The sequence below is a fragment of the Protopterus annectens genome, chromosome 4.part1 (assembly GCF_019279795.1).
Source record: "Protopterus annectens isolate FY-2018-M chromosome 4.part1, PAN1.0, whole genome shotgun sequence".
Taxonomy (NCBI): Eukaryota; Metazoa; Chordata; order Ceratodontiformes; family Protopteridae; genus Protopterus; species Protopterus annectens.
In genome coordinates this window covers 147,321,197-147,339,043 of record NC_056734.1, presented here as the reverse complement: position 1 = coordinate 147,339,043, position 17,847 = coordinate 147,321,197, and the positions used below count along the sequence as shown (strand labels likewise).

The following is a 17,847-nucleotide window of genomic DNA, read 5'->3' as shown; positions in this document are numbered from 1 at the left end:
CTTGCACAGTTATTATCCTGAGTAATGTAATAGGCTTCTAATCTGATCATAGTCAATATCAGATGTATCGTGCCACATGAACAGATAATGACATACCATGAAAACACAACGTTGGTAGTGTTTACTGATAAGAATGCAGTTTTGCCTTTCACCTACAAAGGGAATCACAAAGGCTCTGATACAGATGTACATTTCTGGATTACTTCAGATTTGTCAGGTAGTTTAGGGCAAACAGTTGAAGTTATAAGCTACCTATGGGCTCCATCCTGTAACCCTGGATTTTATTCCCTATTTGCCTGTTGTGTCACACTGAGTAAATTAATTAACCAGATTGTGCCCCTGACCATCTCCCTGAAAACAGGCAGCTGTGCCTGGTTGCTTTGCCCTGTTAACCAAATAAATAAAAAATGTTATTACATGCATTCTGTTATAGTGCATTAGAAATGCATTTCTGCTTACTCAGTGCAGTACCAGTAAAGGCCTTGTCGATCAGTACAGAGCAACACTATTAATTTTATTAGTGACGTCATACAGTTGTCAGATAACGATTGCAGTAATTACCATTTTGCCAAGGTGTTCTCCTGTACGGCTGCATAGGATCCATATCTGTGGTCTTTTAGAAAGTTCTTGCCATGCTTCTTCACAAACTCCTGAATTGACTGACCCCACCAGAGGGCATGTCTGTAGCTGGCACACTTAAAAATAAGTGTCCTTGAAAGAAAAAAAATATTTTTAATTTTATCATTAGGATGCTGTCCACATTCCATCAATAACAAGACAGACAATGACTGGCTATACTTACTGCACTTTATTTTTTTAAGCCGATTTCCTTTTAACTTCATTCAATTAATGGTACTTGCAAGTTAATTATGAGGCCATCTGATAGCTTACTAAGCCCACTACTTTACTTACCATGCCATTAGTATGACAGATCCTGACTGGTCACCAGCACATTGTACTTTGCAGCAACTCACCTAACATAATTTAAAGTAGGTTTTCCAGCAAAGGTTAAGAATACGCACATCACAAGACAGAAAAAAATAAGTAGTTCTAAGAATTAAGGTAATGAATATGTAGTACATAAAACTGCAGCTATTCCTTGTACTACTCCACATTTGTACTATCTAAAACTGCAGATATTCCTTGTACTACTACACATACGTATGTAAAACTGCAGCTATTCTTTGTACTACTCCACATACGTAGTATGTAAAACTGCAGCTATTCCTTGTACTACTCCACGTGTAGTATGTAAAACTGCAGCTATTCCTTGTACTACTAAACATACATAGTATCTAAAATTGCAGCTATTCCTTGTACTACTCCACATATGTAGTTATCTAAAATTGCATCTATTCCTTGTACTACCCCACGTTTAGTATGTAAAACTGCAGCTATTCTTTGTACTACTCCACATACGTAGTATTTAAAACTGGAGCTATTCCTTGTACTACTCCACATAGATAGCATGTAAAACTGCAGCTATTCCTTGTACTACTACACATACGTAGTACGTAAAACTGCAGCTATTCCTTGCACTACTCCCACATATGTAGTATGTAAAACTGCCGCTATTCCTTGTACTATTCCACATACGTAGTATGTAAAACTGAAGCTATTCCTTACACTACTCCACATGCAGTATGTAAAACTGCATCTATTCCTTGTACTACTACGCATATGTATGTAAAACTGCATCTATTCCTTGTACTACTCCACACGTAGTATGTAAAACGGCATCTATTCCTTGTACTACTCCACATAAGTAGTATGTAAAACTGCATCTATTCCTTGTACTACTCCACATATGTACAATCTAAAACTGCAGATATTCCTTGCACTACTCCACATACGTAGTATGTAAAAACTGCATCTATTCCTTGTACTACTCCACATATGAAGTATGTAAAACTGCATCTATTCCTTGTACTACTACACATACATAGTATATAAAACTGCATCTATTCCTTGTACTACTACACATACATAGTACATAAAACTGCATCTATTCCTTGTGGCCTAATGGTTAAGGTGGCCTAATGGTTAAGGTGTTTGCCTTATAAACACAAGGTGCAGGGTTTGAGTCTCACAAGGGATAATTGGCTAAGCTTAATGGCTACTCAGGGTGGGGCAGTTAGCTTAGTACTAATCTATGAACCTATGAACCTATGAACATTAGTATGTAAAACTGCACCTATTCCTTGTACTACTAGGCATACGTATGTAAAACTGCATCTATTCCTTGTACTACTACACATTAGTATGTAAAACTGCATCTATTCTTTGTACTACTATACATACATAGCATATAAAACTGCATCTATTCCTTGTACTACTCCACATAATTAGTATGTAAAACTGCATCTATTCCTTGTACTACTACACATTAGTATGTAAAACGGCATCTATTCCTTGTACTACTCCACATAAGTAGTATGTAAAACTGCATCTATTCCTTGTACTACTACACATACATAGTATATAAAACTGCATCTATTCCTTGTACTACTACACATACATAGTACATAAAACTGCATCTATTCCTTGTACTACTCCACATAATTAGTATGTAAAACTGCATCTATTCCTTGTACTACTAGGCATACGTATGTAAAACTGCATCTATTCCTTGTACTACTACACATTAGTATGTAAAACGGCATCTATTCCTTGTACTACTACACATACATAGTATATAAAACTGCATATATTCCTTGTACTACTCCACACAAGTAGTATGTAAAACTGCATCTATTCCTTGTACTACTCCACATTAGTATGTAAAACTGCATCTATTCCTTGTACTACTCCACATAAGTAGTATGTAAAACTGCATCTATTCCTTGTACTACTCCACATAAGTAGTATGTAAAACTGCATCTATGCCTTGTACTACTACGCATACGTAGTATGTAAAACTGCATCTATTCCTTGTACTACTCCACATAAGCAATATGTAAAACTGCATCTATTCATTGTACTACTACACATGCGTAGTATGTAAAACTGCATCTACTCCTTCTACTACTCCATGAATGGGCAGCTGAGCATAATAGTAGCCCCATGTGAATGACCAAGGGAGTTCAAGGGTATTAGGCAATAATGCTTCCTGCAAATACATGGCTTTCCCAGAAACAAAATATAGTGCCTATATTTTACTTTTATAGGTTCATAGCTGTTTACTAGGCTAATGACCACAAGTGCTTTGCTCATACTTTTGCTTTGCTGTGAAACATGAATGAGCAATCTTGTGGTCAAGTAGCTGCCCAACAGGAAAACACAAGGTCTTGCTCTCAAAGAGACACCAAAGAAACAGCAACGCTGCAGAGACGCACCAAAAAACAAGCTAGCATCCTCCTCTGACAGCAATATCACTAAAACTTGACTATTTTAATAGAGAAGCCTTTATGTTTAGCATGTTTTTAGTTTCTTTGCAACAAGTAGGATGCTGTTGAGCCCCTCCTCCTAAAAATGCAGAAGCAGAATCTGTAGTGAGAGCACATAAATGCAAGAAAAACCAGGATAAAGTACTGTTTTAATGGCAGAATGGAAAAAATGTGAAGTTCACACAGATCAGCAAACTTGAAGCTCACCAGTCTACAAGGTGGCGATGCACACCCCGAGAGAATAACTGTTATACCATGACTGATGCCTGCTAACACAAGGATGCTTATTATTACATGAGACCTGCATAAGGCAGTTGCTAACCAAGGATAACTGCAAAGGTTAACAAGATATATATGGACTATGGAAAGGAGACACAAACAGAACTTGTATATATAACTGAAGGACTTCATTAAACAGATATCTCTGCAAATTTGACCTTCCTTGATCATCCATTGAAGAGAGTATCTGTTTCATTAGGCTTCTCCTTAAAAAAAAATATATATGCAAATTCATAAAAGAATATGAAAATGCAAATGAAGCCAATTATTTAAGGCACAGGCACTCAGACGGCCAGCAGCAGTCATGTATTTTCCAAACTGTTTTAATGCAGTATTGATAGAACATCTATTCCTCGATGGAACAGCTACTGCAAATGTTTAACCCCTCCAAGAAAGGCATGGCTATTTATGATGAATGCAAAATTTGAGGTAGGCATGTTTTGACTGACACTGTGCAAGCTCTCCATTTTATGGTTAGGCTCTGTACTACATGGAAGACAAATTTAGAGATACCTCCCTCATCTTGGCCTCAAATCCATGGGAGTCAGAGAGAGAGAATCACACACAGCTCAGCCAGGGCACCCCATGTGCATTGAGATTGGCTGCAACCAAATAAGCGTTGTTGTTTGCCAAAAACCAAAAGGTGCATATAGGAAATGGTGCAGGAAAACATGGGGTAGTGTAGAGAGCACACAGCACATAACATGTTGTACCTACACCCACCACACCCACAGTGACTGACTGGTGACTGGTGTAAGTATTCAAAGCTGGCAAAATATGCCAATGTACCATAATAATGTGTCAAATAAAATGAGGAGTCTGTTCCAGTCAAAATGACTCAATGTGTTCTATAGCAGAGCAGCATATACCAATACATTCTAGGAATATACATTATTATATCATATACCATTACTATTACATACATACCATGGTCCAGACAAGGGCAGTCAAGATTGTTATTGGTATACATAACTTTAAAAGGACAAACAGCATAACAGGCAGTGCATCTTGGTGGGGGTAAAGAGCAAACTTCACTCCTTAGGAATTTGTCAAAATGTGAAGGATGCAAATTAGGGCAGACTTCACTCCTAGAGGTGTGGTGCAATTGTGAATTTTTGACACCAATGCTATGCACATTAGGTATGAGCGCAAAGTGTAACTTGGGGTGTGCACCCTACCTTCCTAACACATGAACATTTTTCATAAGTGTCAGTACTGTGTTGGAAGGGGATAGGTTGGATACAGAATATGCATGTAGCACAAGTCACAAACAATTAAGGTGCAAGTGTATGCATGTTGATATGTTGTGCTAAACACTCACAAGAAGATACAATTATGGTATCAGAGGAGATTATATTGTAATGTGTTATGCAGGAGTGACAATGTATCTGACCTCATATCCATAATGCTTTTGCCTCATTACCCATTCCTGTTTACCGCTGCACATCTATGACTCTCTGCACATTCATATAATACCAGATATCAATATCACACACTGCTGCAGCTCCCTCTTAGGCAGCTATGCTAGATGCACAACACACCAGTCACAGATGCAGCAATGGAACAGCTGAGCAACAGAAGTGGCATAAAGGTGGTAGTCTAAAACCTGCAGGGCTCTGCTTCATGTGTATCTGCATCTGGGCTGAATTTTGTATGGTCTACAACAGATGAAGTACTTCAGGGCATGGTAACCCTGCTACACTGACAGCTTCATCAGTGGCTGCCTGGTTTTCACACCTCAGCAGCTGCATTATAATACCATTTTGAATGACAGCTGTTGTGGACATAGTATAACTGTTCCTGAACTTCATTATCCCTGACAGAGATGCAGAGTATATATTTGTATATCTTATGCATATGACCTGCCTGCTTGTATATTACATGTAGCTTTTACGGCTCTATCATCCTTTAGTCAGTTCACCAATCTTTTTTTTTTCATTTTGTTTTGATTTTCTATTGCACTCTTATTCCTCAGCTGTCTGTCAGTCATCAGCCTCTCCATGGTCAATCAACCCATTCATTCTCTTTTTTTAATTTCTCCAAATGTTTTGGGCTTCTAATACCAGGACAGGAATGGATCAAATTCCTAAGCCAAATTATGGCTGGACCAGTACCTAACCAGGAATCATCAATTCAGATAGACATTAGATGATTTAAGACTTTTCTGCTCAATTCCCCTGGCCCTAACATATGCACCAAGTGAGGTATGGGGGGAGGGGCATGCCAAATGTGCTGATAAGTGCACTGCAGCCCTACCCCACCTCAAAATACAAGTGGTGAGCTCCCTTGCCTTCATCAAGGAGGTAGGTACCATCCAATGACCCCTTAAGTGCACTCAAATCCCATCATCCTCACAGAAATGAGCAGGCTACATCCAGCCTCCTCTCCCTCACTTCATCTCCTCCAGTGCCAGGAGTTATAGTTAAGAATTATACCACAGAGCAAAGTTTAAGCTTTTTTCTCTTTTTATCATGCACAAGCCCGACAGAATATGAGGTCTAGGAAACATGCCTACAAAATATAACTTTCAAAATAAAGCATACAAAAGAAAAAAAAAAGCTTTCCATGGTAAAAATTTACTATAATCAGAAGAAATACACACTTAAAAATTAGTCTTTTAGAAAATTCTTATGTTGCTGTTTACAAATTCATTCCTAAAATAAAAAGTATGAGAAGTGTACTGAACTGTTAAAATATGCAGCAACAAATGTTCTAATTCATACGTTAATATGAGGCAAGTAGTCACCAAGACCATCAAGAACCTAGTGAAATAAGCCTCTTGAATTATTCCTTCCTATTAACTACCATATTCTTACCCAAAGACCATGTTTAAATAATCTGGATAAAATTATCTTAACATTCATAAAGTACTTGGCTACTTCTACAATGATTAACATCCAAACATGAGTGAAGGTAGTCTGGGACCATGGTGAGTGCGGTAGGTAATTTAGAGAAATGTATTTGCCACTTGACAGCACTGTTTTTACAGAAAGACAAGGTTAACTGTTCCAGATGGCATTCACTAAGGACTGGATAGCCATTACGAATGACAATGTTAGGGCAAGTTCTGTTCTACATGGGAAGTGTAACAGTGCTCAGCTCTAGGGCTAAAGAAGCCTCGAGTTATATTCAGAGATATAACTGGCAGCGTCCTAGACAACTGAAAGTGAACTAGACTATACCAAATATTCTGCAATCTATCTCACTGGAGCAGTGAGAAGGGAAGCGGAGCACAAAGGCCCAAAAGGAGACACACACACACACACACATCTAGTCAACATGCCAGTGATCATCATAAATGGTAGTGTAATGACTCCTCACAAAATACTTTCTCACTTGATGGCCAAAATGAAAAGTCTTCCACAAAGCTAAAAAATATCTACTAAAGAACTGCAACTGTGTAAAACATTTAGCTTTCAAGAACTTCAGATGAAAAGGAACCCTGAAAAAGAAAGGAGGGGAGAATGCAGACCTGCTGAATGAGATACCTTTACAGACTTAGCTTTATTAATAACAATTATCTAGTTCCATTATTTGAATGTCAAACAAGGTACTTAGTTACTTTCAAACAAATAAACATCAAACCAATATCATCTGTAAATTTAGGCTAAGGATGCCATTGACAAAGTTTGTAAACACAAAGTACAGACAAAAATTATATTCTAAAGATTACCTTGATAACTCTGTTCATACCATAGGTACTATATAAAGGGTCTATATCAGATCATCAAAATGGCTCATTATCGAATGCCATAACGTCGAACTGCAAAACCCAAACCCTAACAATATCAAAACCTCAAAACAGTGATGTGAAATGTGCTATGGACTTTTACAATTTCTGTCTGGTACCAAACATCATGGCCTTTGTTTTTGGGGCATTCAAAAGTAGTTTGTTGTTAATACAGCTGTAAAATCATATAAAAACGTACAAGTGGTAAATTAAGAAAATTATTCAGAAGTTTGTTAATAAAGATGGAGAAGAGTAAAGGGCAAGAACAAAGCTTTGCAGGACATAACACAGATGGCCTCATTTCAAGTATGAAAAGTCTGCTGGAGAGGAAGTTTTGGAACCTGAAGGAGTTCAGGACTGATTCCCAAGTCTAACATATGATTTATTAGGAGTAAGTGGTTGACCACATCAAAATTATATCCAAGATCATGCCAAAAGCTATTAAAATAATTAATGTCCAGATGAAAAGATAGCTAAAAATAACCTTCTTAAGTTACCAACATCTGTTTATACACCAACATTTTAGCCTTACATGGATCTCGATTAGTAAGAATAAAATAGAACAGTTACCCATAAATATCAAAACTAAAACCTTACCATATTTGGCTACTATGTGGCTTAAAATCTTTTCCCTGTAAAACAAGAACCTTATTAACATGCATATAGAGACTGCCAGCAGCAGAAGACTGTAGAAAATATATCAAGTCAGCCAAATTATTATAGTGAGTCTTTAAAAAACTCCTTCCATCCCATAACGCTTTCCTATCAGTTGCATTCCTGGCAACATCTCACTTAATATTTTAAATGCCTATATCATACTCTTATTTCTCCAAAATTCAAGCAGAAATTTGAATTTAATTATTTGTTAAATGGATTTGTGAACTTCTTTCAAAAGCTTTTCATATAAAGACCCATGCATGCCATGAGAGCAAGCTCAGACCCATTCCAACCATTAGCCATGCTTAGAAAACAAAGGCAAATGTAAACCATAATTAAAAAAGCAATCTTTTTGAAAAAAAATAATTAAACCATAAATAGCCAAACAATGAACATAACATTTTAACAAGTAATCAGTCCAATCAAACACTATGAACAATTTTTAGATCTTTGTATATTTTAACAGCACCAGTTTCAGTGTTCCTTTTACAATACTTGTTTTTATTCAGTACAAATATCGCATACAGTAACCCCCTCATCATTACATATATCTTCATAGTATTACTTGAAAATGTCACTAGTCATGCTCAAAAGATCATATTATTCATTTATTCAGTCTTGTGTTTAACCTTATGATTGTTTACTTTTCCAAGTTTTGAATTTATTGCATTATCACAATCACACCTTTTGTTGGTGTTGCAACTTGCTTCCATTTACATGTTCCACCCTTCTTTGTTGCCAATATCAGAAGATTTAAAACTGCAGTTTCTGAACTACCCAATACAGTTATGTTCTCTTTATCTATGAAATAAAACTTTTTTATTTTAGACTTAAGTTGATTAGGTCACATGCCATCACTTACATTTTGGAATACAATTCATTAACTTTTCATGAAATTCAATAAAATTCATGAAACTTTTATGTACTGCTTTTACGTCAAGTTATAAGTTTATATGTATATAGGCAGGTTTATTTTGTGTCAGGATACTTGTTACTGTGAACAATACTGAAATCTGTTGTCATTTCTGCCTGTTACTGTGGAGATTTTCTTCCCTGGCCTCCACTGAAAATGGGCTAGCATGGCCCAGTGGACTTCCCCGGTAAACAAATGTCAATAAATAAACTATTAAGAATTTCACATTCCCAAAATCTATGCATCTAATACCTGGTTCATATTTCTTATAATCCAAACAAGGAGGAGAAACAGAAAGAAACATCACTGCCAGCCCAAACGCTGTATAAAATACTTGAACAAGCACCGTCACCCAAAGAATTTGAATTTTCTAGATCTAACAGCATATCAAAGAGGAGAAACAAGCCTTGACCAACTTATTCTGTGTTTAAACTCTGCTCTCAATCCAGTCTGAATTTGTCTCAACCTGCCTGCTAACTACCAAAATTGTAAATGTTTGGCTAAATACCGCTTTGTAGACTTTGGGTTCTGTTCTAGTTCCTTTACCAAATTAACCAATAGGGCCAATCTTTCTTCTTCACTGAGCACAGTTTAACTGTAAGTAGCTGCCAATACAGCTCTTTAATGCACTCCCCTTTCCATATCTAGCTTCAAACTGTTCCAAACTCAAAGGTTTCCCTGTGGCCACGATCTACCCCTGTATACTAAATATTGACATCATTTTCATGTTCTATTCATGTCCAGCTTGAGGGGTTCACAGTGCTTGTTTGTTTTACACTTGATATTTCTTCCTGCCATCCTTCTGTCTCCGTTTCCTTCATTGCTGACCTAGTTCTCAATAAAACCTCTTGTAGCAGCTCTGAATTCCATTAGTTTTGATAATTTTCATTCAAAATCCTACACAAATGCCTTTACCAACAAACCTAGTACAGCAGGTAAAGGTAGAACCTTCTGTGACATTCCCTCTCTGGGTCAGTAATCAAGGAGCCTGAATCATCACCACTGGCACTAGAGAGGGACATTCCCTTGGAACAAAAATGGATGCACCCAGTATTTCCAGATGTAGCTCTCTGCATCAAGCACAATTTCCCTCAAGAGCACACAAGGAACATACTCAGTCCGGGGTCTGGGTCTCTCTGTCTCCCTCCAGGTCCCCAATCAGACTCCCCACTGGCACAGTTATAGAGTTTGAGACCTCAGCTGAGTGTCCAAGCCAAGTTCTTCACCACACTCCATGTGAAACCAGTGCTTCATATGCCCCTGATCCAAGCAGCTGACACACACACACTCAGATTTGATTTTCTTACACACACACAAACACACACACAAAAGGCTGGCACAGATTTACTAGCTATGCCACATTCTGCCCAGACTATAATGTAGTCATACTGCCATTAGACACCCCAAAGCCAGCTATTCTAATGCTCTTACAAGGGTACCCAATTATACCAAGTGAAATTAATATTAATATAAATAGTAGTGTTTGGCCAATGTAGTAAAGCTTTCAGGAGTGGCCAGAGCTGTCACCAAATATATATAAGTACTCTCACAGATTGACATATTTTCTAAAATCCCAGCCAAAATGCAAAGTTTAAATATATTTAATAATACATAACATGAAAATACTAATATCCATTTACAATAAACACCAAAGTGCCATTTACAGGAAATATTAAAAATAACACAGGTGGACAGGTTTGCACAGTTACAGAAAAACAATCCTTAACTAATCTTACTATATTTTCCTGACTGATCTAAGGAATTATTATTCTCTGGTTACTTACTACAGCAAGGCAAGATGAAGCAGGTGAGAGATCTTCTTTGTCAGGTTACAAAAACAGAGTGCCCTGAGACTTCAGTCTCACCTAGTATTAAACATTATTTTAGTGATGGATTAAAGAAGGACATCACATCCATCTGGTCATATGACTTCTGTTTCCTATGCAACCACCCCCCCCCCTTGCTAGAAACTATCAGGATTTAGCACACGTGTGTCAATAATACACACACACAGCTTTGCTCAGATTTGTTGCAGCTTCTGAAAGTCATAAAGCAATTTCAAACTTCTAACTTTCCAGAGTAGCAATTAGCTCACTGCTGAAAACAATACAGAGGGCTTCCTAATGCTTGTTTTCACAGACATTTTGTCTCTGACTGCAATCAGAAGTGTAAGATGCAATCTTTATATCCTATATTAAGTAATTTAATTTTTTACTATTTTTCAAAGTTAGCTGGAGCTGAGCTTAACCTTTTCTCTTCCAGTATCCTCTGTTAAAACATATACATTTAAACAGATACAATAATGCTTGTACATTTCTTTTTCTGTCCATCAGGCCACACTATTGGTACATTTTTAACACAAGTAACTTTACAAATACATTTTCAACACACGCATCTGTACAAATCAGTTTGACATGCTAATGACATGTAATTCTTTACAAAATTCAAGCTAGCTGTGCTGGCATATGTTATACATCCACTGCCCTACTTCTCTTGGCATAGCTGGCAATACTCAACTTCATCGCACCTTCCAACTGATCCTTGCTTTACTCATCCTGTCAAAGACATCTGTAGAGTGTGTGTGTGTATTTAGAGAGAAGATTCGACAGTGGAGGACAAGTAGACTTTATGAAGCATAGAAAACCAGTGGTAAAACAAGCAGATGGAAATGCCTACACTGTTTGCATCATGTCCAAACATACCATTTTACATTATCAAAAATAATTCAAGTTTTTTGTCAAATACATCCTTCTATGTTACGTTTGTCGATGCTGCTAGAGAGCTGGTCAATGTTAACCTAGGTAACGTAAACAAGAGCTTCAGAGCAGGCATCCTCTTATTATTTCTGGACTTGGAAACAACCTAAGTTGTATAACCTAAATAAGAGAGAATGGTTGGTTTGGGATAAATTGTAGCAAGCTGGACTTAACGCTGTGTAAAAAGGAAATAAAGATGGAAATGTGCTTCACAACAGAAACAAACATTTGAAAATGTATTACACAGTACTAAACAATGCTTTAGAACATAACTATGGTGAGAGAACTGGGAAAATATAGAACAGAACATGTTAACTGATTTACTGAGTAGTGGTAGCACTGTGCTTTCTGGGTAAACATGAAATATCATTGGCTATCCAAGATGGCTGCATACTAAGTAACAGCTTACTATCAGCTCTCTCAGTGTGAAAACAAACTTAAAAAATAGCCACTGAATTTCTCTTTTTGGGTAAATAAATTTAAATTGCTGGCTGGTAAGTGCCTGCCTGGATGCCACCAAAGAACACATTTAGAGAACCTGAAAGAAAATCAACCACAAAAGTTGAGGAAAAAAACACTGGCTGGAAAGAATCCTGCAGATGTTCAGCAGAAGCAGTTCAAACTCTAGCTTTAGTCAAATGTACTGAGAGCTGATTAAAATTAAATGCTGAAGGAGTATATCAACTCAACTAACAAAAGGATGGGGAAAATGGAAGAAGCTATAAACAGATATTCAGATGAATGGATAAATATGCAAAACTCAGAGGTCAAGACGAAGAAAAAGTTGGCCGAGTATGAGACTACTCAAGAAGAGACATTACAAAAATGGTCGAATTAGAGCACAGAGCACATAGGGGAAAACCGGAGATTTTCTGCTGTACCAGAGAAACTAGAAGGAAGGGACTGTACTCATTTTATGTAAACACAAATAATCAACTGGACTGAACTCCACAGAAGGAACTGTTAATTGAAAGGAGAAAGCAGTCAAGGCATCCAGTGGTGAAGATCCAATCCTACCAGCAGAAAGGACTGATCCTGACAAAACTGTGGCAGAAGGACCAAGTACCAAAAGTTGGAGACAGAATATTTGTGAAGAATGAGTACTTACTGTACACACCAGGCAGAAAAGGAGTAAATATATTCCAGCAATCAGAGAATGTTGAGAATCAGGTATGAGGCTTAAGCTGCTGTATCCAGCTATCTTGAGAATATTTTCTCCTAGAGGGTCAGTGTCATTTTTTGATGCAGAACATGCTAAAGAGGAAATACAAAAGTTTGTCCAACAAAACCTGAGCTACTGAACAGAAGAGACTCTGCTTCTCATTCTTATCATAATTGTGATGCCCCACCACTAGCAACAGTAATCAAGGAGCCTCAATCCTTACCACTAGCACCAGTGGGGGATGTACATTGGGAAGGATGACAAGTACACACACAGTAAAGTGCAATTTCTCTTAACAGCACACAGAAAAGACAGTCAGTATGGGGCTGGTTTCTCCATCTTTTTCCAGATACCCAATAAGACTCCCCACTGGCACAGCTATAGAGTTGATATCTCAGCTGAGAGGCCAAGCCAAGACCTCCAACATCCCCTCTGTCAAATACTTTGTGTCCCTGCCCAAGTAGATGCTACACACACTGTTTAAGATTTGATTTATACACACACACACACACACACACACACACACACACACACACACACACACGAAAGGCTGACACAGGTTTATTAGCTATGCCCCCCTTTGCCCGGACTATAAGGTAGTCATCACTGCCACCAGCCAAACACTATCAGCTACTTTAAGGCCTTTAACTAAGTGTGTCCAATCTTACTGTGTAATATTACTTTTAATCCAAATGGTAGTTTGACCAAGAGCAAGGCTATTAGAAGTGGCCCACAGTGTCACCAAATAAATATGCAAGTATTCTCAGAACTTAAATATGTCTCTCAAATATCAGCCACAATGAAAGGTTTGAATATATTTAATTATAAATAATGAAAGAACAAGAAAATATTCAGTATATAATCAAAGTTACATCAGCATTCAAAATCACAGGAAATATTTAAAACAACATTGCAGGACAGTCTCAAATAAATAAAGCATCTAAGCTATACTTCACTATATTCCTGACTGTATCTAAAAAAGTCACTGTACTCTAGTTAACTAACTTACAGAGCAAGCAGGCAGATATGGTGAGTGGATGTCCTTGTCAGGTCAAAGACAAAATACAAAATGTTGCGTGTCTCAGAGAGTTCTTAAATTAATATTTCAACTATTACTGCTGGGGTAGCTTGCAGCATGACATCACTTCTTGTCATCTCACTCTCTTCCCAGGTGAATCCCCACTGATGCAGCTGGTAGCACTTAGCATCTACCTCTGAACATATATAAACAAGGACTTCTCTTAGATATAAGGCAGATCCTGGAAGTCATAAAACAATAAACACTTCCAAGACAATACAAAACACTTCTAGTTCTAGTCATTGTGTCTGTTACTGCACTGAAACTGTGAGATAGCATCCTTCTATTACGTGGTCAAAGTAATTTAAATTTTCAGCTATTCTTCTGAAATTAACCTTCTGTGTTCCAGTTTCCATTGTTAAAATGTATACATCTAAACATTTACAATAGTGTATATATATTTCTGTTCTATTTCTTTAGCACACATCTGTACAAACCATCTCATATGACATACAGTTCTAATACATTTGTAACACAAGCATATGAATTATGCTGATATTCACAAATGACATATAATTATTTACAAAATTCCAGCTAGTTGGGCTGGCAGTATCTCCTTTCGTGACAATATTGAAGCCCATAGAGAGACAAAAAGCCAGTGAAATCTTTTCCAATGTTCCAAAGGAAAACACTTGAGACACACAGAAATGCACAGGAATTGACTAGAAGAACCAGGACTATGTTGGAAATGAACCAGAGACTGGAGCTGGAGATCAATAGGAAGAAAACCAGCAACTCAGAAATCAATGAATAAATGTGGGATTACAAAGCATCAATCACATTTGTGAAATATGGTGGAACAAGGAAACCTGGACATATTGGACTTTTTTGACTTTGTTATACTTTTAAGGAATGCAAAGCATATACTCTACTTCAAGTCATTAATGTCTGGAACAATAAGGAGATGGGAAGAGGAATGAAGTAAGGAAGTAACCAAGTGAAACAATTTTTGTTTTCAACAGTATTTTTATAAACCATGACCTATATACTTCATATTATACAGTAAAGCATTTCCAGTTACTTTTGTGTGATATAAGAATATTGAAGTAAACAGGTGATCACCTTTTTTTCTTTCTTCTTGTTTAGTTTTAAGAAATGTAGGCACTGCAATGTAAAAAAAAAAAAAAAAAAAAGAAAGCCTGGACAAAAGCATGGGCAGGATTCACAAAGCCTCCGTGTAAGAGTTATAACCCCCTGAAAATGTGCCCCTGCTACTGAGGAATTGCGTTAAAAAGGCCAAAACCTGGGGCGGGGCCGAGAAAAAAGCGGAACACCCCCCAAAGGGGGAAAAACCAAAAGCACCCGGAGGCCAGAAAAGGAAAAAACCCCCAAAACCCTTGACAACTTAACAAAAATTTTAAAAAACTGTTATATAAAATAAAAAGATTTTTTGGGGGTTTGCCCAAAGGTTACCAAAGACCATAGTAAAAGGTATAAGAACAAATTATTGAAATCCCAAAAGCAAATATTGGGAAAAGGGGGAAAGAAAGGTTGGACCCCCAACAAAAAATTTTTTTAATTTTGAAAAAAACAACCCCAAAATTTGGCCAATAAAATTTTTTTTGGGGGGAAAAGGAATAAAAAACCCCCCTTTTAGGGGAAAAAATAAAAAAAAAAAAAAAACAAATTGTAAACTGATTTCAGAAAAGGTAGGAGGTAGGTGGGGGATTTGGTTTAACAGGGGGGGAAAATTGAGGGGGGTACAGGGGTTTTCTGGCTCCTAGCCACAATAGGGCCCCAACCCAGAAAACCGGGCCGGGTGGGAAATATGGGAAAAAGTGGGGAAACCGGTTTTTTGGCTCAACTCCCCAAGTCCAAAAACAGGGTTAAAAGGGCGGGTAAAAAATTTTTTCCCCAAAACCATGCGGACCTAAAAATAAAAGCAGGGCCAAATTAAACCCCGGATCCAGGACCCGCAAATGCCCAACCCCCCAAAAATTTATTTAGAAAGGTTACAAATTATGGAATGAAAGAAATTAAAAGCGGTTTTGGAATTTTGAAAAATTCCCAAAAATTTTCCAAATTTTTTAACAGTGGGGTGCCGGAAAAAGGGCAATATCCCCATGGGTTTGGGTTCCCCCCGGGCATCAGTAAACCATTTCCCAGAATGTAAAAAAATAAAAAAGGGTATTGCTTTTAGAAAAAGAGGGGGGCATTGGGGTCCTAATTTTTAATAAAAGGGCCCCAATAACCGGGTTAAAATTTTTTTGGGCGTATTGGGCTTGATTCCCCAAAGGGTTGGTTGGGGGCGGGCCCGTAACCAAAAAAAAGAAAATTTGTTTTTAAAAATAAACCCCGGAAATGGCCCCACCGGGTAATTAATTTAAAATGAGAAGGTTAAAAGTAAAGGGGAAAAGTGACCAAATTTTCCCCATTTAAATTACCCGGGGTTGTTCGGGAAACCAGGGCAAAAGGGTGGTTTTGCGGAAAGGATTGTAATCCCCCCCCCAGGTAAAAAAAAAAAAATAAAGTTAGAAAGGTAATTTAATCCTAAAAATAAAAGGGAAAAAAAGTGAAAAGTTTTTGGAAAGATTTTAAATTCCCCCAAAAATTTTTAGTTTAACCCGAAAAAGAAAACTGAAAAAAAGTCAAAAATAAAATGAATGTAAAAATAGCCCAAAAACCTGCAAAGGTGAAAATTTTGGCTGCGGGGAAGTGCCCCAAAAATTTGGGGAAAATATTTGAAAATCTGAAAATGCAGAAGTAGATTGCGGGAAAATTTTTAAAACCACAGGTCATGTAATAAACCCAAATGTAAAATTAAATGAAAATAAAAACAAAGAGATTAAAAAGGTTTTATGAACCAAAAAAGTATAAAAATGTAAAGAAACCCAGCCCATCCCCAAATTTAAAATAATTACAATGGGAAAAACAAAAAGTTAAACCAGTGGTGTGTATAAAATCGGGTAGGTTTTTATTGAAATGCAGATAGTTTTGGAATTGTTAAATTTTTTCCACCCACCCTAAAACCAATAAAAAAAATTCCAGGTAAAATTGGTAGTGAACAAAAAAGGGAAGCCTTTTGGGGCAAAAAAATTATTTGATGTACTTTAACATTCCTTTTATCACCAAATTAAAGGTGTTATCAATCCCCCCTTGGCATGTTGTTTAACTGTGTATTGTTTTCAAATTTTTGGAGGGGTTTTAAATTTTTTTTCCCCCCTTTCCAATTTAATACCCCGGGTGTTTGGGTTTAATGGGAATACTTAAAGGGCTTTTGCCTTTTTCAAAAAATTTTGAATGGGTTTGATGACTCCCCTGTTCATAATCCAAACCGGAAGGCCCGGGTTCCACCCCCCAACCCCCCCCATGTTGGGAGTGACCGGGAAAATTATCCCCATTGGGGACCCCCCTTTTAAATGGTGTGAAACCTGGGTTTTTTTGGGGGAATCCCCTCTGCAATTTGGAAAGGAGAACCCAACCAAAATTTCATCCATAATCCAAACTGGGGCGGAAGGGGGGTTCCAGGGCCCCCTTTTTTCCCCACCCAGTTTGGGCCAAGGGGGCCCCTTTGGCACCTTTTGCCCGCCTACCCCCCCGGGGCCCGGCCCCACCGGGGCAGGGGGAAGGGCCAGGGGGGGCCCCCCCCCCTTGGGTGGGGAAAACCACCATTTTCCCCCCCGGGGGGCCCCATGGGTCGGGGGAATCCAAACCCCCCTTTTCTTGGGCCCCCCCACTTGGGAAATAAAACCGGCCATGCCTTTTTTCCCCCGGTTTTTACCACCCCAACCACCCCCCGGGGCATAAAAACTTCCTTTCCCGGGGGGAACATTACCCATTTTCTCACCGGGAAAAAAAACCCCCGTCCCCAAAAAATTTTCCCCCATTCAAAACCCCCCCCCTTTCATTTTTTTGTGTCTGCTGGACATGGAAACTATCAATTACA

At 37.9% G+C, this 17,847-nt stretch overlaps 1 protein-coding gene across 1 annotated transcript in view; it reads right to left on the bottom strand.

The window, feature by feature from the left end:
• PLD1 (phospholipase D1) overlaps positions 1 to 17,847 on the bottom strand; it is a 1,505,857-nt gene that overhangs the window by 909,485 nt on the left and 578,525 nt on the right. The window contains exon 10 of the mRNA XM_044070047.1: positions 562 to 711. Coding sequence (XP_043925982.1) covers positions 562 to 711 — 150 coding nt within the window. The remainder of the gene's footprint in view (positions 1 to 561; positions 712 to 17,847) is intronic.